At 41.4% G+C, this 21,577-nt stretch overlaps 1 protein-coding gene across 2 annotated transcripts in view; it reads right to left on the reverse strand.

Annotated features, from left to right (window-relative positions):
• Positions 1-21,212, reverse strand: part of STK3 (serine/threonine kinase 3) — a 332,625-nt gene extending 311,413 nt beyond the window's left edge. For both annotated transcript variants that reach the window (XM_008001185.3, XM_038000245.2), the window contains exon 1: positions 20,978-21,212. In XM_008001185.3, the coding sequence (XP_007999376.2) occupies positions 20,978-21,003 (26 nt within the window). In that variant the 5' untranslated portion in view covers positions 21,004-21,212. The remainder of the gene's footprint in view (positions 1-20,977) is intronic.
• Positions 21,213-21,577: the final 365 nt, after the last annotated feature.

Below are 21,577 nucleotides of genomic sequence, written 5' to 3' on the forward strand. Positions count from 1 at the left end.
AATCAAACCAAATAAACCCTGTCCCAGATACAATATGGTGTCGCTCATTGTTAGGATGCTAGTAAACACCAAAGTGGACTCTTATCATTTCCATCAGTTACTATCAAGTATAACATAATAGTCACCTTTTTTAAGGTAGATATCCTTTTGGAAGTGTTCCCAGGAATTTCTTATCTTCAGCTCAACTAGTTATCTCTACTTTGAAATACACTATTACAGCCACTAACCTATGAGCCTCTAGAGCATAGAATTCAGTAGCTTCCCTTCTCCTAGTGCTATACAATGTATGCACTCAAGAAATATTAAACGGATGAACTTTTAGCTTGTTTTATGCTTCCTAAATTCCAAATCACTATAACATATTACATAATAGTTGGTCTAGGTCAATAGCAATTTCATTTATGTTATTAGGAAAATGTGGTATGGGAAAATCAGAGGAATAAAATTCTGAAGTGCTAAATTATGGTGGTTATGCTAATTGGGGAACACTGCTGACCGCATAAGATGAACCAAGATACTCTTCCTCCAGGGACTTCTTCCTAATCTTCTAAATGTCCTATAAGCCAAATTTCATAAGAGAACTGGAAATGTGCAAAACTAGGGGGTAGTTTTGTTTCTTGCAAAAATCTGGTGATAAAGATCTGAGCTAAAAATAGTGAGAATGACGGGAAAGAATTCAAGAGATATTTCAAAAGCAGAATCATTTCTCACTATATGCAAGACAAAAATCATAACTAACTGTGGAACCTAAGATCTTCTCAGTCACCTCATTTCTGTTTCCTACAGCCTAGCCAGAGAGAACTACTCCTTAAAGGTCCTGAATTCTCACATAACATTTCAAAACTCCCACAATAACTGTAATATAGGCTGGCGCGGTGGCTCACGCCTGTAATCCCAGCACTTTGGGAGGCCGAGGTGGGCGGATCACCTGAGGTCAGGAGTTCGAGCCTGGCCAATACGGTGAAACCCTGTCTCTACTAAAAACACAAAAATCAGCCAGGCATGGTGGCAGGGCGCCTGTAATCCCAGCTACTCGGGAGGTTGAGGCAGGAGAATCACTTGAACCCACGAGGCAGAGGTTGCAGTAAGCCGAGATCACGCCACTGTACTCTAGCCTAGGCGACAAGAGCAAAACTCCATCTCCAAAAAGTAATAATAATAACCGTAATATAAAAAGCAGATAGTGTGCAGTCACTTGTATGTTACAAAAGAAATAGACAGTAGAACACAGGAATGGGAAAGGCACTCAAATTTTGTGCTGGAAAATGAACGAATGAAGATAATGCAGAAGACCTTCATAACTGATTTGAGAAGGGACTAGCAGCTATCTCTTGGTGATGAGATAATACAGACCCTACCTCTATATCACCATATTCTCTTACAACATGATCTTCCCCTTATCTCTGCCTGTCAAAATTAACCACTGCTTAAAAACACCATCAAAAATCTTCTCTGGGAAATTTACAGAAATCACCTCCTCACTTCTACCATTGTCCCCACCCATCCACGCAAGTACACACACATACACAAAGAACTAGCCCCACTGTCTACTATGGTCCCACAGCACTTGGCACCTGCCTCTATTATAGTACTTAGTACAGTGAGTCATTATTCCTTTCATTATTATGTTCTGTATGAGAATATCACTAGAGCTAGAATATGAATTCCACAAGGATATGGATCATATCTTATCTAGCCTATTTCCATTAAATACCTACCACAGAACCTCACACACTACTGTTTAAATAACTTCTATCTAATAAACAAATGAATAAACAAATGAAAACAAATTTGCTAACTCCTGGAGAGCTAAAGGAACCTCAAAATGTCTGTGACTTAAACAGTGCCTTTATGGGGGAAACAATCTATCTTCCTATATAAACGCTTATGGCTAACCATGACCTGCTTCAACTTAAATCAGTTTTGCTACCACAGCAATAAAAAATACACATATATGGCCTAGAAGTTGATGTAAAGGCCAATAGCATCCCTACCAGGGCTGAAATGGCCAATGGGGATATTCCAAATTTCACGGTTGCAAAATGACCCAATTAATCTTAGATTTCAGATAACTGAACAAAGACAAGGGTCACTGGAGCTCAAGTCATCATTCCAAGTGACTCTAAGCTGTTAGTCCCTGTGTTAATGGAGCCTGTTACACAACCCAGTATTAGAAAACACTGGAGCTCGGAAGGAGCATGCTACTCCATGCATATTTCCCAAGTATGCTCACAATAAACTTGTATTACTGAAGACAATCTATGTAGTTCTCTACCTTGAGTCTTAAAAGACCTAAGTAACAGTAAATAATATAGGAAACAAAGCAAAGGAAAGAATCACACACCAAATGTGAACTGGAAAAAGTGACGATGCCAATTAGTAAAGATTAGGTGTCCCAGGCACGGTGGCTCACGCCTGTAATCCCAGCACTTTGGGAGGTGGAGGCAGGCGGATCACGAGGTCAGGAGATGGAGACCATTCTGGCTAACACGGTGAAACCCTGTCTCTCCTAAAAATACAAAAAATTAGCCAGGTGTGGTGGCGGGCACCTGTAGTCCCAGCTATTCAGGAGGCTGAGGCATGAGAATGGTGTGAACCCGGGAGGCGGAGCTTGCAGTGAGCCAAGATCGCGCCACTGCACTCCAGCCTGGGCAAGAGAGAGAGACTCCATCTCAAAAAAGAAAAAAAAAAAAAGATTAGGTGGAAGGTGCGGATTCAGTTCTGAACATACGGCCTTCAAGGAGACAGTAATCAAATATTTGGGGTTTTGGTTTTGGGAGTTTTTTTGTTTTGTTTTGGAGACAGAGTCTTACTCTGTTGCCCAGGCTGGAGTGCAATGGCATGATCTTGGCTCACTGCAACCTCTGCCTCCCCAGTCCAAACAATTCTCGTGCCCCAGCCTCCTGAGTAGCTGGGATTACAGGAGCACACCACCATGCTCGGTTAATTTTTTGTATTTTTAGTAGGGATGGGGTTTCGCCATGTTGGCCAGGCTGGTCTCCAACTCCTGGCCTCAAGAGATCCAGCCGCCTCAGGCTCCCAAAGTATTGGGATTACATACGTGAGCCATTGTACCCGGCCAGTAATCAAATGTTAATTTAGGAGACTGGAAATAATGAATAAGACTGAGTACAAAAATTCCAAGTCTCAATAGTATTTGTGGATCATTTCAATCAAATTGAAGCCATTAGAGTAGATAAACTCACCAAGGAAATAACTATGTAAAATAAATAAACAAAGGAGGAAAAGATAGAAAATGCAAAGTCACTGTCAATTATGAACTGTGAAGATCAATTCATAACTGAACATAAAGCAGGCAGAGAAACAGAGGCAACAGGAGAATCAAAATGCCAGAGAAAACTTCAAGAAACAGATATGAGGAATGTTAAGAACAGAGAAAAAGTTTCTGGTCTTGCCAAAACAATGACTAATTTGCAACCTAGAGTAGTTTCATTAATAAACAAGGCCTGAGCGTGTTGGAAGGCTGAAACAGAATATACTCGTAGAAACAGATTTTTAAACTGGGGGGCAAAAGTGTGTTTACAGGAATAAAGTCCTAAGAGCTATGAAAAGTGACATGTTGAAAGGTCAGATGAGATGAAGAAGAGAAGAAATTGTCCTTCTGTGACAGAAGCAAAAATTATGTAGAACAATAATCAAATGAAATTAAGATGAAAGTACATAAGGCAGCACCTCTTCCTACCAGCCACTGTATTTCAATCTTCTCTACAAAGTAGCGGAAAGCATCTGTGTTAAATTATATGAAAACATGAGGGTAGGACAGGAAAGAAAGTGTAAAGTGAGAGGACTACAGCTGTTTCTGAAAAGTCTGCAAACACCAAAACACACGAAACAGCTCGGTCAGTCACAAAAGGCCTTAGGGCAGAAAAAATGAAGGGACTATATTTGGTCCTCTTTCTTTATTTTCTCTGTTTCCAACCTTGGAACAGCAGTTTGCACGTTTGTGGACAGGTTGTAACTTCTGCTAAGAGACTCAGGAAAAGCTGAGAAGAAAGGAGAGAGCTGTTTATGATTGGCTAAAGGGTTTTTTTAATTATTATTGTGGCGGAATATACACAACATAAAGTTTACGATTTTAACATGTACAATTCAATGATCCGTACATTCAGCTGTTGTGCAACAATCACTGTTTTCCATTTCCCAAATTTTTTCATCATCTGTAATATGGTGATCTAATAAGAAATATACATTCCTGGCACACTGCCCTGAAAACCTTTGGAATTTCCTGAATGATAAGGGTGGAAGGATTATCTTTTGCTATTCATAATAAGTCCCTTTCAAATAAATTTGAGCTTATGCTAATGAGATGACTCTTGGTAGGCCCCTACAAAGTTGCAGGGGAGTGGGTAGGGAAGCTGGTCACCCAAGAAACCAATCATGTGATTATATGGTCAGAACTTTCAGCCCCACCTCCAGGGAGGGGAGAAGGACTGGAGTCTGACCTAATCACAAAGAGCCAATAATTTAATCCATCATACCTATGGGGTGAAGCCTCCATAAAAACCCTAAATGATGGGACTCAGCGAATTTCTTCTGGATCAATGAACACATCCACGTGCTGAAAGGGTGATGCACCCCAACTCCATGGGGACATAAACTCCTGCACTGGGGACCCTTCCAGACCTCACCCTATGTGCCTTTTCATCTGTATATCCTTTATAATAAACTGGTAATAGTAAGTAAAGTGTTTCCCTGCATTCAATGAACCATTGTAGCCAATGATTGAACCTGATTTGTAGCCACATCAGAAGTACCAGAGGTCTGGGACTTGCAACTGGCATCTTAAGTGGTGAAAGTCTTATATAACTCAGCCCTTAACCTGTGGTGTCTGACACTAACTCCAGGGAGTTAGCATCAAAATTGAATTAAATGCTAGAACAGAGTACTGGGAGCTGTGGGGGGAAAACCCCACGTATTTGGTGTCAGAAGTCTTGTAAGTGTAGAAAAAGTTCTTTATCATCTCGAACCAAAACTCTATACCTATTAAATAACTTTCCGTATACCACTTCCTCATAGTCCCTGGTAACCACCATTCTGCTTTCTATCTGGTTCTATGACTTTGACTATTCTAGTGGAATCATACAAATTTGTCCTTGTGTGTACTTTACTTCACTTAGCTTAATATTTTCAAGGTTCATCCATGTTGCAACATGTGTCAGAATTTTATCCCTTTTTAAGTCTGAATAACATTCCACTGTGTATATACACCACGTTTTGTTTATCCATTCATCTGCTGATGGACACGTGGGTTGCTTCCACCTCCCCCGGGCCGTTGTACATAATGCTGCTATGAATATAGGCACACAAATATCTCGAGACCCTGCTTTCAATTCTTTTGGGTATTGCATTCATCCACTCTGGTGCTGCTATAAAGAAATACCTGAGACTGGGTAATGCATAAAGAAAAGAGGTTTAATTGACTTATGGTTCTGCAGGCTACACAGGAAGCATAGCAGCTTCTGCTCTGCTTTTGGAGAAGCCTCAGGAAGCTTCCAGTCATGGAAGGCAAAGGGGGAGTAGCACTTCACATGGCCATGTGGCTGGAGCAGGAGGAAGAGAGAGAGTGAGATAGGGATGTGCTACACACTTAGAAACAACCAGATCTCGTGAGAACCCTCTCACAAGACCAGCACTGGGGGATGGTGCTAAACCATTCATGAGAAACTGCCCTCATGATCCAATCACCTGCCACCAGGTCCCACCTCCAACACTGGAGATTACAATTTGACATGAGATTTGGGAGGGGATACAGATCCAAAGCATATCAGGTATATATCCAGAAGTGGAATTACTGAGTCACATGGTAATTCTATGTTTATAATTTCTTGAGGAATTGCTACAATGTTTCCCACAGTGGGTGCACTATTTCACTCTCCCACCAGCAATGCACAAGGGCTCCAATTGTTCCACATCCTCAGCAATGCTTGTGATTTTCTGCCGGTTTTTTTTTTTTTTTAAATAATAGCCATCCTAAAGACTATGAAGTGGCATCTCGTTGTCGTTTCAATTGCATTTCCCTGATTACTACTGATGTCAAGCATCTTTTCATGTGCTTATTGGCCAATGTATATATCTTCTTTGGAGAAATCTCTATTCAAGTTCCTTGCCCACTTTTTATTTATTTGTTTTGGTGAAAAGCTTTTTAAAAAAAGACACAAAGGAAGGCTTTCTATACAATCAGATCTAGCTCTCTAGTCAAAAATAATTGGTGATATAGTTTGGATGTTTGTCCCCTCCAAATCTCATGTTGAAATGTGATTCCCAATGTTGGAGGAGGAGCCTTAGTAGGAGGTGTTTGGGTCATGGGGGAGGATCCTTCATGAATGGCTTGGTGTTGTCCCCTTGGCGATAAGTGAGTTCTCGCTCTATTAATTCACAAGAGAGCTGGCTGTTTAAAGAGCTTGGCACCTCCTCTTCTCTCTTGGTCCCTCTCTCTTCCCATGTGACACACCTGCTCCCCTATGCCTTCTGCCATGAGTAAAAGCTTCCTGAGGCGTCACTAGAAACTAAGCTGATGCTGGTACCATGCTAGTACAACCTCCAGAACCATGAGCCAAGGAAATCTTTCTTCATAAATTACACAGTCTCAGGCATTCCTTTATACTAGCAACACAAAACAGACTAATACAATTGGTATCTGCCCTCTAGATCTCTTAGGAAACTAATCATGGAGAAGAGGCACTGGCAAGAGTGCTAACTCAGGAAGAGAAAAAAGTTCCAACCCCGAGAACAGAGATTTCTTCTTCATAAAGTGCCTTCTACCTGATTTCAGCTCTGTAACTGTCAATCTCTTTTTCTCTTCTGGCAGACTTCCCTATCACTAAAGCAAAGGTTTTAATGACCACACTGCTGGTAGCTGTATCACTACTAATAGCAGCTATTTAATGAGTCATAAGTGTTACTGATATGTGCTAGGCATGACCCTTCATCTCATATGTGAAATCTCATTTAAAATTAAGTCCTACTAATGATGCAGAGAGGATTATCATGGTTCCTACACAAGGATGATATGCAAATTAATTAAGTGTTCCATTCAAGGAAAAAAAAAAACCTCTTCCACCCTAGCAGTTTCACTTTAAATACTATTAAAAAAAAAAAAAAAAAAAAGTCATACATCTTTAAAACACATGAAAGGTTTTCATCCTTTAGTCCTTCAATATGACGTTATTAAATGATGTCAAAAAGTCTCAAAGTTAGCATTAAATAACAAGCATTTTCTAAATTATACATTGAGGAGTCTGATTTTGAATCCACAAAATATAACATCTTTTCTTCATCAACTACAGGAAGTATACTTTTACCTCAAACTAGTAAAATTAAAGGTTTCTTTGTTGTTGTTGTTGTTGTTGTTGCTGTTTTTGAGACAAAGTCTTGGTCTGTCGCCCAGGCTGGAGTGCAGTAGCACTGTAGCCTCCACCTCCCAAGTTCAAGCAATTCTTCTGCCTCAGCCTCCCAAGTAGCTGGGATTATAGGCGTGGGACACCATACCCAGCTAATTTTTGTATTTGTAGTAGGGACAGGGTTTCACCATGTTGGCCAGGCTGTTCTCGAACTTCTGACCTCAAGTGATCCGGCCACCTCAACCTACCAAAGTGCTGGGATTACAGGGGTGAGCCACCGGGCCCGGCCATTTTTTTTTAATCCTGTTCCCTTTTGCCTTTTAAAAGCTCAACATTTTACAAATATTTAGCAAATGTTTAGCTCTGAAGTAATAAAATTGATTTTTCTTAAAAAAAAATCAGCTAGAACTAGAAGTGAACATTGCCTTATTATACTCTTAGAAAGTTATGTGTTTCTCATGAAAAAAATGCTCGTCATGATTGGCCATCAGAAAAATGCAAATCAAAACCACAATGAGATACCATTTCACACCAGTTAGAATGGTGATCATTAAAAAGTCAGGAAACAACAGGTGATGGAGAGGATGTGGAGGAATAGGAACACTTTTACACTGTTCGTGGGACTGTAAACTAGTTCAACTGTGTGGAAGACAGTGTGGCGATTCCTCAAGAATCTAGAACTAGAAATACCATTTGACCCAGCCATCCCATTACTGGGAATATACCCAAAGGTTTATAAATCATGCTGCTATAAAGACATGCACACATATGTTTACTGCAGCACCATTCACAATAACAAAGACTTGGAACCAACCTAAATGTCCATCAATGATAGACTGGATTAAGAAAATGTGGCACATATACACCATGGAATACTATGCAGCCATAAGAAAGGATGAGCTCATGTCCTTTGTAGGGCCATGGATGAAGCTGGAAACCACCATTCTCAGCAAACTATTGCAAGAACAGAACACCAAACACTGCATGTTCTCACTCATAGGTGGGAATTGAACAATAAGAACACTTGGACACTGGGTGGGGAACGACACACACCAGGGCCTGTCGTGGAGTTGGGGGAGTGGAGAGGAATAGCATTAGGAGATATACTTAATGTAAATGACGAGTTAATGGGTGCAGCACACCAACACAGCACATGTATACATATGTAACAAACCTGCACATTGTGCACATGTACCCTAGAACTTAAAGTATAATAAAAAATTTTTAAAAAGGAAAGTTACGTGTTTCTTCAAAAGATGCTGACAATGTCAGACACATTTTTTAAACAGTTTGGAAACTGTCTTCAGAGACAAATGCTGTAAAATCAATATTTCATTTAATCTTCACAAAAGTCAAGGAGAAGGTAGTATATAACTTCCATTTTACGAGTATATTCAGACAGAAAAGCTAAATAACTTGCCCACCACTGCATTTCAGTAAATGGCAGAGCTGAGATTAGAGCCAACATCTATCAGATTCTAAAGCACCAGCTCTTAATTGCTTTACTTTGTATCACTGTTTTGATACAAAATAGACGTAATCTGATGATTTCATAGTGTATTTACTTTTATAAAACAGTATTAAATTTATGGGGGTTTAATTAATTATTGGCACCATAAAAACCTGAAACCACCTAAGAAAATAAATGCTCTGCAATAGGCAGAACTTTTTTAATTAAATGAAAGTCCTGTTTTTTAACTCTATGATACTATTTCCTCTTAAGTTGGGCTCTTTGCCCAAAAGTACTCTAAAATTATAATTTTCTGGCAAGGAGTTTTAAAAGAAAAGAAGCTGAAATTTTCTCTTCTTCTTTCTCCCTTGGACTCTAATTTTTATTATCTAAGAATTTTCTCCACTTATCATAAACTGGAAGGTGATATGATTTCTTTGCATTTCTTGTAACAAACCTATACAAAGTTAATGAACACTGCGACATACTCCCTATTCCTAAGACATGTTACTACATTCACTTTCTTAATTACTAATTATTCAAAAATCACAAATTCAGAAAATATAGAAAAATTTGAAAATGGTCTAACATATTCATGTCCTATTAAAATAAATTTGAAAATGCCCTAACATATTCATGTTCTAGTAAAATAAAAATTAAAAATAATTTCATTAGAAATATGGACACCTATAAGGCTCATACAATTTAATCCAGTTCATTGTAAGTATTCTGAAATAACCATACCTATATTTGAGAACTAAAAAAGGCAACTGAATCTTTAATTGATTTTTTTCCTTTTTTTGAGACAGAGTCTCTCTCTGTCACCCAGGCAGGAGAGTAGTGGCGCAATCTCTGCTCACTGCAACCTCCACCTCCTGGGTTCAAGGGATTCTCCTGCCTCAGCCTCCCGAGCAGCTAGGACTACAGGTATCCGCCACCATGCCTGGCTAATTTTTTTTTTTTTTTTTTGTATTTTTAGTAGAAACAGGGTTTCACCATGTTGGTCAGGCTGGTCTCGAACTCCCAACCTCAGGTGATCCACCTGCCTCGGCCTCCCAAAGTTCTGGCATTATTCATGAGCCACCACACCCAGCCTTTTGTTTGTTTGTTTGTTTGTCAGCCAAGCTGCAGTCCAAGCTGGAGTGAAGTGGTATAATTACAAGTCACTGCAGCACAACCTCCTAGGCTCAAGCAATCCTCTGACCTCAGCCTCCCAAGTCACTAGGACTAAAGGCATTCGCCACCACGCCCAGTTAATGTTTTGTTTGTTGTAGAGACAGGGTCTCACCAGGTCACCCAAGCTGGAGTGCAGTGGTACAATCATAGCCTGCTGTAGCCACAACCCCCCAGGCTCAGGCAATCCTTCCACATCAGCCTCCCATGTACTGAGACTACAAGCATGAAAAACTATACCTGGCCAATTTTTTTGGAGTGGAGTGGAGTGGAGTGGAGTGGAGTGGAGTGGAGTGGAGTGGAGTTTAGTTTAGTTTGAGACAGGGTCTCACTCTGTAGCCCAGGCTGGGATGTGGTGGCATGATCACGGCTCAGTGGAACCTCAACATCCCGGGCTCAGGTGATGCTCCCACCTCAGCCTCCTGGCTGGGACCACAGGTGTGCACCACCATGCTCAGCTAATTTTTGTATTTTTTTGTAGAGACCAGGTTTTGCCATGTTGCCCAGGCTGGTCTCGAACTCCTAGGCTCGAGCAATCTGCCTGCCTCAGCCTCCCAAGTGCTGGGATTAGTGCATGAGCTACTGCACCCAGCCTAAAATCTACTCTTATCAACAGTGGTGTTATTTGTCTTGGATTATTTTATTTTCTATCTTTTTCATTTAAAATGACACTAGGTCCTCTGAAACACTAAACGGTGAGAAAAAAGTGAGACGGGGTATTAGGATTATAGTGGGTCAAAGAGCAACCAGAGCAAATAGGAAGAACATAAAGATAAAAGTCTGATCTAAATAGTCTATATCACGTAATTTGAATTTATATATGCCCAATTTCTGACTCAAACATAGAAAATAAATGTGTAGTGGAGAGACTATCCAGAGAAAGGAGCTCAAAACCACCAGTGCCATCTCATTTTTTGGCAGAATATCCCAGAGTTTGAGAGAAAAAATCAGTTACCCTATCTATGAATAAAATGCTATTAAAAACAACAGGATACCATATTAGTCTCCAGGTTAGGATCTTGAAATACCATTTCTCACTAAGAGAAACCACGGCTTCTTGGAGAAATGGATGATTCCAGATCTGGGACAAGAAATATACAAGATGGGCCCCAAATATCAAAGCAGACAACAAGGAAACTATCAAAAACCTCTAGGGTTATGTTATCTCCTGAAGAGACTCCCACTAACCAAAGATGAGACAATTTGCACTTCAATGAAAGTAATTCCAATGGATTAAATCCATCAAGTATGTTTAAATCCATCTTCTCATAATGGCATTTAAAAGAAAAAACAATGGCCACCTTTGGAGGAAGACAGGGAACTAATTCCTTATCTTGAAAACTAGTAAGTAACAGGAAAGAATCAAACATTTATCCTGTCTTTTCCTTTATCAACGATACCACTGGGTAACTAAACAGAAGATGAGGGGAAGTTACTTTTTATAAAAACATTCCAATTAATAAATGAAAGCAAAATGATGTATTTAGAATTTCATTATTTTGCAACACCCACTAACCATCCACAGCCGCTAACATCACAAAAAAGAAAGATAATTAGACATTAAGATATTCCCATGGTCTTGCCAAACCCCACCTATATATATATAACAATGCCTAAGGGATCGAACTTCAGTCTGCTCCATCTCTGGATCCAGCTGCACGTTTGCAGAAAATACAGAAGACAAAGGAACATGTTGAACTGACCTATATTAAGCAATCAGCAAAATCCAGACTCTGGGAAAACAGTTCAAACAACCTGGGTTCTCCAACAGGAAAAGGACAAGGATGGAGGACTAAACTAAAGATTAAAAGTGACAACTCATATTAAAACCACTTTTTGGGCCGGGTGCTGTGGCTCATGCCTGTAATCCCAACACTTCAGGAGGCCAAGGCAGGACCACTTGAGCCCAGGAGTTCAAGACCAGACTGAGCAACATGGCAAGACCCCGTGTCTACAAACACACAAATTACCTGGGCATGGTGGCCGATGCCTGTAGTCCCAGCTCCTCAGGCGGCTGAGGCAGGAGGATCCCTTGAGCTCAGGAGTGTCAGGTTATAATGAGCTGAGATTGCACTACTGCACTCCAGCCTAGGTGACAGGGCAATATCTTGTCTCAAAAGAAAACACACACACACACACACACACACACACACAAAACCCACTACTTCTTTTTTTCCTTTCTTTTTTTTTTTTCCTGAGACAGTGTTTCCCTCTTGTTGCCCAGGCTGGAGTACACTGGTGTGATCTCAGCTCACTGCAACCTCCACCTCCTGGGTTCAAAGAACTCTCCTGCCTCAGCCTCCTGAGTAGCTGGGATTACAGGAGGCCACCACCATGCCTAGCTAATTTTTGTATTTTTAGTAGAGATGGGGTTTTGCCATGCTGGTCAGGCTGGTCTCGATCTCCTGACCTCAGGTGATCCACCCACCTCGGCCTCCCAAAGTGCTGGGATTACAGGTGTGAGCCACCACATCTGGCCAAAACCTACTATTTCTTAATCATCAAGACTAACCAGAGTATCTAGCAATGCACATTTGGGTTATTACTACACAAGTCAGGAAAATGATCACTTGCAATGAAAGGCCACTGTGATCTATTTCTCAACCTGAAGTGTGATTACAAAGGTATCTGTCTTATAATAATTCACCAAGCCACACATGTGTTTTGTACTAATGTTCTATTTTGCAATAAAAAGTTTTTTTTAATAGCAGGTTACCAGTACACCTGAACATTTCAACACCTAAAAAAGGCTAGATATGTTTTCCATTCTCTACTTTAACTGAGTGAAAACAATAGGATAAAAATAGAAATCAGGCCAGGCATGGCGGCTCATGCCTGTAATCCCAGCACTTTGGGAGGCCAAGGTGGGTGGATCACCTGAGGTCAGGAGTTCGAGACCAGCCTGGCCAATATAGTGAAACCCCATCTCTACTAAAAATATAAAAATTAGCTGGGCGTGGTGGCACGCGCCTGTAGTCCCAGCAGCTTGGGAGGCTGAGGCAGGAGAATCACTTGAACCCAGGAGGCGGAGACTGCAGTGAGCCAAGATTGCGCCATTGCATTCCAGCCTGGGCGACAGAGGAAGACTCCATCTCAAAAAATAATAATAATAGAAATCAGTGCACATCATTTCCTCCCTACCCACTTTCTCTTCTAAAGGAGGCACTTAATATCATATTTTAGGCCAATCAGATTCACTTTCTTGGGATTCTGAAATTCCAAGAAAGAGATTTATAGATATCCAAACCTGTTCTTCTCCCAGTCTTTCCTCATTCCCCAAGTTGTTTCAACCCAAAATATAGGAGCCAGGATTGATACTTTTTTTTTTCCTCATTCCCCACATCTAGTCTATCAGTAAGTCCTTCATTCATAACTCCAAAACATCACAAATCTCTCTACTTCCATCTCCATTGACTCTACCATCTCAAACCACAAACTATTCAAATAGTTTCCTAACTCGTTTCTCTTTTATTCTTAACCCTCTACAATCTACTCTACCCAAAGCAGCCAAAAGGATCTTTTAAAAACATAAACTGCTTAAAATCATGCTTAAAAACCTTTAGCGACAGCACACAGAGCTCTGACTTAAATCCAAATTCCTTTCCATGGCCGGCATCATTGAGTCCGTGCCCATGTCTCTGACCTCATCTCTAGCCACTGTCCTCTTCTCCAATCCAGGCACATTGGTCTCATTTCAATTCCTCCCACACAGTAAGCTCTTTCCCACCTCCAGGCCTTCTCATAGCTTTCCCCTCTGACTGGAATACTTTTCCCTTGCTACTCACATGGATAATTTCTTAATGTCAGGTCACAACTTAAATATCACCTTCTCAGAGAAGCCTCTGCCAACTGCCCTATTAAGCAGGTTCCACCATCTTTCTCTACGCACTACTTATATTTTTCATAGCTCAAGCTCCAACAAGAGTCTATGTTATTATATATGAGGGCAAAGAGCCCACCTGTTTCATTCACCAATGAGCATCTGGAATGTGGAAAACAATTAATAATTACTGAATGTATGAATAAATGAGGAAATGAAGTAAAGGCTGAATGCCAATTTTGCCATGAGTAGTGATCAGTAAGTAAAGAAAGCCAGTTTTCAGAAAAAAGAGAACACAGCAACATAACAGAGAACAGAAGACTATGTGGCTTGGTTCCAAAAACAAAGAGTCAAGAAAATTAGCTGCCAATTATAAATATATGTGTATGTGTGTGTGTATCAAGATAGCAGAAACATCTGAAAAATTTACTCAATTCACCTCTTCACTAAGATGTCTGGTATTATATAAATCTATAAACTAATTCAGAACTCAAAATAATACTACCTAATTATCATTAATGTTAATACTTTGTAATTCTCATTTTGCTGTGAGTCATTTTTCAAGATACACTCCTATGATGTACTTTCAGAAATTCAAGGCAACCTTCATGTCGATATTCATAGTATGTATGCAAGCAATGAACATTTTTGAGACCGGGTCTTGCTCTGTTGCCCAGGATGGAATGCAACCACATGATCATGGCTCATTGCAGCCTCAATCTCCTGGGCTCAAGCAATCCTCCCACCTCTACCTCCCATTTACATAAACGTGTCAGTCTATACTGAGTCTCAGTATCAATGATTATTTTTTTAAAAAAAAGTTGAAAGCCAGTAATATATGATGGCCTGAATTGTTTATAGAGTCAACTAAAGACTTTCCCTAGTTGACGTGCAACAAAAGTTTGTTTACCAGAACTATTGCAACTTTTATTGTCACACTCCTTCTATCCAAGAAGAGCCAACTGACTGTTGCCATCAGCAGGGCCTAAAGCAATCCTAATCAAGTCAATGCCACCCTAAATTAACCAAGAAAAGCCAAAGGGAGGACAGCAGATGCTTTAGGGACCAAGTTGTTAATTCAGAGATGCTCCTGTTTGCTTGGTTCTTTTCTTTTCCCCTTGGACTAACTACTTTGAACATTTTGTCCATTTGCCTACCTCTAAAATTGGAAATTTTCCCTAGGGCCTTCCTCTAAGACTGCTGGGTTTTTTAAGGGTTCTTAGAGTTCATCTTCTCAAAGAAAAGTCCAGCTCTCTATTTAGTCAATCTCTATGATATACACACAATTTTACTTTCCAACATTCCAAGGAAACATAAATTAGGAATATACACATAAAATGACATCCACCCTTCTTCTCCCTGCAATATCTTCGTGATATTCCTACTATCTACTTAACTGGTGTGTTGCTTTGTCTCACCCACCTCCATTCATGAGCACTGGGAGTTACCTGCTCTCTCTCTCCATTCCTAATTCCTGGCCTGAGCTCCGGGCTACAGATGCTACAAGTTGATGTGGGCTCTTCATGCTGAAGAATTCATGAGTACTTTCTACTTAACTCCTCTATATTCTCAACCCATTACCTTTGCTTTTTCATTCCATAATAATCTATTTTCTGATGGGTAATCCTTCCAAACATTCATTTGCCCAAGAAATTAGTGTTTTCTTGCTTTCCATTTGTGTGAAGGGACCCTAATATATGACTTCAACCTTCAACTTTATTTCCCCCAAACTACCCTTTCACACTATTAAAAATAATAATAGTAATAAAAAAATTGGGACAGAATCCAACTATAGCTTAAATTAAAGAACTCTCCTCACCTGTCTTGAGAGTAAGTATGCTTCAACAGCTTATTCTTTTACTATCCTTTTAGTGTTTTCATTGTTCAATGCTAACCTGTCCTCCAACTACACCTTAATCAACGAATTATACATTTTAAATAACAACTAACACTATAACCTATTTGAGGAACAAGCCTATTTGGTAAAGTGTCTCTCTCCAGCAGTGATATTCTGTCCTCTCTTTGACAAGTGTTAAATATATTCTCATGCTGCCCACCTATCTATCACAGAGACCTACCTCCCTTCTATGAAGGTTCCACCTGGTGAAGAGCCCATGTTTTCTGGTCATTTACCTTTCTACCTATCAAAGCTGGACTATTATGTGGTCATTTTTCTCTCAGCTAGCAGTTCCCTTACAAAAAATCCAATACATTTGGCAGTGTGCTGTGGCTCAAGCCTGTAATCCCAGCACTTTGGGAGGCCAAGGCGGGTGGATCACAAGGTCAGGAGATCCAGACCATCCTGGCTAACACGGTTGAAACTCCATCTCTACTAAAAATACAAAAAAATTAGCTGGGCGTGGTGGCGGGTGCCTGTAGTCTCAGCTACTCAGGAGGCTGAGGGAGGAGAATGGTGTGAACCTGGGAGGCGGAGTTTGCAGTGAGCCGAGACTGCGCCACTGCACTCCAGCCTGGGCGACAGAGCAAGACTCCCTCTCAAAATAAAAAAAAAATAAAATAAAATCCAATCAATTCCATCTAACCAAAATGCTAATTAATAATCATTTAATAAAGGAGTGCCCAACTTCTTTACAGTACAGTACAGTGGACCAGTACTGGTCCATGGCCTGCCAGGAACCAGGCAGCACAGCAGGAGATGGGTTATGAGCAAGCATTACTGTCCTTGCTCTGGGCTCCAGGTCCTGTCAGATCAGCGGTAGCATTAGATTCTCATAGAAGCGCGAACCCTATTGTGCTGTGCATGCAAGGAATCTAGGTTGCATGCTCCTTATGAGAATCAACTAATGCCTGATGATGTGAGATGGAAGTTTCATCCTGAAACCATTTCGCCCACAACTAAACCATCCGTGCAAAAATCATTTCCTACCAGACTGGTCCCTGGTGCCAAAATGGTTGGAGATCTATGATTTAATGGATTTCCCTTCCCAGAGGGAAATCCTTTTAATAACGACTTTGGCCAGCCTGGGCAACATGGTAAGATCTCATCTCTACAAATTAAAAAAAAAAAAATCAGGTGTGGTGGTGTATGCTTGTGGTCCTAGCTAATCGGGAGGCTGAGGTAGGAGGATCACCTGAGCCCAGGGAGGTCAAGGCTGCAGTGAGCCACGATTGTGCCACTACACTCCAGCCAGGGCGACAGAGTGAGACCCAATCTCAAAAAAAAAAAAAAGTTAAAAAGATAAAAAGGACTTCTGAAGACCTCAGTGACAGATATGTTAAGGAAATCTAAGGAATCTAAAAACTACTCTGATACCTCAAGTCAGTGACATGGGTGACCACATCTATTGCCTATGTTTAACACAAACCTTGTTAAGGAGACCAAATCAATGAATGTGAGGGTGAGAGTTGCCTTAAAAATCATCTAGGTCTCTGAGTCATGATTCTTGAACTTGGCTACACACTGGAATGTCCAACTCCCAGAGGAGATACCCAAAGAAGCAAATTTCAAAGTCAGTGACAAGGCCAGGCCTAATACCCAGGCCTAACATTATGTGCTGATATGTATACATACATACATATATATACACACATGCATACACACATAAATATATATAACATACTAAAAATATAAAGGCATGTATGGGAAGGACAAATATCCAATTCATGGCAGTGGTTACCTTTTGGGGGATGGGAAGGGAGTATAATTGAGAAGAAATACACGTGGTGGCGTCAAATGTATTGGTAATATTTTTATTAATATTTCTAATTTAAATAATTTAATAATTTAATAGATACTTAAGTATACTTAAGTATCTATTAAATTAGGCTCTGTTCTCTTTTTTTGTTTTGTTTTATTTTTATTTTTGTTTCTTTGAGGCAAGGTCTCACTTTGTCATCCAGGCTGGAGTGCAGGTGGCACAATCACAGCTCACTGAAACCTGCCACTGCGGGGCTCAAGCAATCCTCCCACCTCAGCCCCACAAAGTGCTGAGATTACAAGGCGTGCACCACCGCAGTAGGCCCTCTTTATCTTTTGGATGTCTAAAATTTTGTAATAAAAAAGAATAAAAAGATGGTATATAATCAAATGGATACCATGTTATGAATTCAGTGAAATATCTCAGGCTAGAAAGTACTCAGAAAACATACTTGATGAGGTAGGCTTTGAAGGAAGAATAAAACATAGATTATTCTTCAGGCAAAAAGTAACACAAACTTTTCTAAAGGAAAAGTGTGAATAAAGGCAAAGCTGGGAGTACCCACAGCCTATAACATAATTAAAGAACAGTGGGGGCCAGGCACGGTGGTTCACGCCTGTAATCCCAGCACTTTGGGTGGCAGAGGCAGGTGGATCACCTGAGGTCTGGAGTTGGAGACCAGCCTGGCCAACATGGCTAAACCCTGTCTCTACTAAAACACAGAAATGAGCTGGGCATGGTGGCGCCCACCTGTAATCCCAGCTACTCAGGAGGCTAAGGGACGAGAATCGCTTGAACCAGGATGGTGAAGGTTGCAGTGAGCCGAGATTGCACCACTCCATCTCAAAACAAAACAAAATAAAACAAAACAAAATAGTTTTGAAAACCACTAAAGTGCCCAGCTAGAAGGTACTGCTGCAATTCAAAAGTGAGGGTCATAAAACCATGGAATGGGTTTTATGGGGTAGTACTCTTGAGAAAGAAAAGAGAAAAAATTAATCCACCAACTTTTCAATAGAAAATTTGATAGGCTCTAGTGACAAACTAGATGGATTAATGAAAGAGTAAGACCTACCTCAAAAAATGAAAAATGCCAACTGAGCAGCAGCTTCTAGTCATACCTGAACATCAACAACATCGATAAGGCCATGTAAGCACTAAGGAAGTGTTATTCAAGGCAGAAAAGCAAAATGGCACTTTTATAGGCATTATGAGCAAAATAAGCAACAGAGACCAGGAGATTACAGAAAAAAGAGGACCACTACATCATGGAATAAGAAAGAGAGTTTCGAAAAGAGCCATCACTGTATACAATGAGAGGGTGCACAGCCTTTGTAGCCAATCAGATGCAGAATTCTGGCACCTTCTCCACTTGACCAAGTTATTTAGCCTCTTTGAGCCTCATATAATAAAGAAAACATAAGTTAACAACTAACACTGTTGAACACATATGGGCTTCGAATATATTGGTCAAATTTTATTTCTTAAGCTCAGTTGTGATACACAAACATTTATTAAATTAGTCCCCATTATCTTTTGTTGTTTTTGTTTTGTTTTTGTTTTTTTTGAGACAGGGTCTTACTCTGTCCCAAGTGCTTTACATATCACCTCATTTAATCCTCACAATACATTTCCACAGATGGAAAAATTAAACTTAGAACTAGCATAATAAGTAGCAGTGCCAGGATTACTATTTCTTAGGATTTAAATAATGTATATTTAAATTTCCTGGCAAACAGGATGACCTCAAAACGAGTAGCTATATTTCATTATTAGGAGATAATAATCAATAGGGACAAAACTGCCAGTAATTCCTGTCATAGCCTTCCATGTGGCAAACTCCCTCAACATCCTCATCTATAAATTAAGATTAATGCCTATAATCCAAGCTACTCCATAGGGTTGCTGTGAGGATTAAATATTATGAATACGAAAATTCTTAAAATGTTGAGACATTCAAATATAAGGGATTGCTGTCACATACCTTTTGCCTTTTCAAAATGCCTTTGTGGCATTTTTGTTCACTACTTCAAAATAAGACTCTCTGAATAAGCTAAAAATAAGTATGTTAAATGTGCAACCACCACTTTGAAAAGTATAAATCACCACAGAATTACCGCCTACACCTGCCCCTGACTCCTCCAGGTTCTCTAATGTCTCTACAAGGGCAAGGATTCTCTTACACCTATAATGAAACTCTGATAACTTACAGTACAGCTAATCAATAGAGAGCTGCACTTCAGTTGTTCGAACTGGCCTATTGTGTTTTCTCAGAAGTGCTCCTTCCAGTTCTTCCAGAAAAGAAAAAAGTGCCCAATTCTCTTACATTGTATTAAAACGGTGCCCAGTGAGTAGAATGCAGGTAACTTACGAAATGCTAGAAAATAATCTATCAGTTGACTTACTCAAGGGCTCTGACAGCAGGTCCCTTTTGGAAACTCCTTCACGACTCCCCCCTTTTTTCACCTGAACAGATGGCTTCCAGGCCTCAAGGTTCACATGTCTAGTCACACAATTCACAATAGCCCCCAAAGTTCCTACCTTTTCAATTGTCCTATGTTCTTGAACACACCTTTCATCTAAAGATCTCCAGTTGTCAAAGCAAACGATCTCTTTAATCTTCTCTTTAATCTTCAGCACTATCTGAGAGATTACTATCCTTATTTTATAAGTTAAAAATGAAAGACTGAGTAAATGTTTTAGCAACATCAGACAATTCGTTAACTCATTCTTGGGAAGAGAGGAATATATATTATGAACTTCTGTCAAGGGACAACCTAGATTTGGCTTCCTAAGATCATCGCAAATATTAGCTCAAACACATCCCACTCTTGTATGCACACATTTCCAACACAGGTATCAAAGATTAAATATAAACCATTAATAACAGTAAATACCATACCAAAGCAGCACTATTTTTACACGCAAATCTATATTGGGGGAGGGGGTTCTAATTTAAACTTCCCACTGTCTTGAATCCATAAATACTTTTGAACTTGAGGGGTTAGGCGGAGGAACACCTGTCAGAGCAGCACATCCACAATGTTTTACAGACTGTGTAGCTATTAATATTTAAGTCCTTAAGCCGTAAGCAAACCACCTTCTCAAAAAAAACAAAAGGCAGTATTATGCAGAACATCTGACAAGAAAGTCTACGTGGTTGTAAGAAGACCAATAATTCCCTGGTTTTAAGTCTCCCAGACTTTGTGAACTTGCTACGAGGGATCACCCCACCCGCCCCGGGAGGTCAGGCCGCAGGGAGCCCGGCGCTGCCCACCCGACTTTCCACGCGCCAGGCCCGCCGGCCGCAGGGGAGGTTCCGGCTCCCACTCCCCTCAGGCCCCCTCGCCCCGTGGATGGACTCGGCGGGACACTCGGACCCGCCTCCCGACCTCGGCGCGCCCGTCTCAGGGCCCGGCGGGCAGGGAGAGGGTCGCAGCAGGGCCTGGCCTAGCCACCCCCGCCCCGCGGCCGCCGGCGCCGCTTCCCTCCTTCCCGCTCCCCGATTCGTTACCTCTTAGGTGCCGGCGGCTGCTCCATGGCGGCCGGGGGCAGAGAGAGGGACCTGGTGGACTGCGAAGGCCGAAAGGAGGAAAGGAGACCGGGCACCGGCTGGCCGAGCCTAGGGAACCACAGAGGGAAACTCTGGGAACTCGGACCAACTTTCCCGTAACTCCGCGGCGGATCTCCCTCCCGCTTCGGAGCGCTGCTCCTACCGCCCCGCCCCCGGCCGCCGGTCGCCTGCCTCCGGCAGCGGCCCAGAGAAGGTGGGCGGAGCCGGGCGCCGCGGCGGGGGGCGGAGCCTGCCGCGGCCTGGGCTGGCGGGCGGTGCCGGTGCCTCGGCGGGTGGGCGGGGCCGGGGACGAAGGCCGGGCTGACCCCAGAGCCCCGTGACCGGGAAAAGGAGGAGGTTTGGCTAGAGCGAGGGGGCGAGGCCGGAGCCGTTCTAGGCTGGGGAAGGGCGAGTCCCTCCGAGCTGGCCCAGTGCTCCGCCCCTCGCTTGCCCTCGATACGGTTTGCCCTGATCCAATTTGACTCATTTCTTTGGCTTTCCCAACGATACATCCAAACATCGTGTGAATCCGTTTGAAGTATTACTTTCTAACTGCCCACG

Source organism: Chlorocebus sabaeus, chromosome 8, assembly GCF_047675955.1.
Source record: "Chlorocebus sabaeus isolate Y175 chromosome 8, mChlSab1.0.hap1, whole genome shotgun sequence".
NCBI lineage: Eukaryota > Metazoa > Chordata > Mammalia > Primates > Cercopithecidae > Chlorocebus > Chlorocebus sabaeus.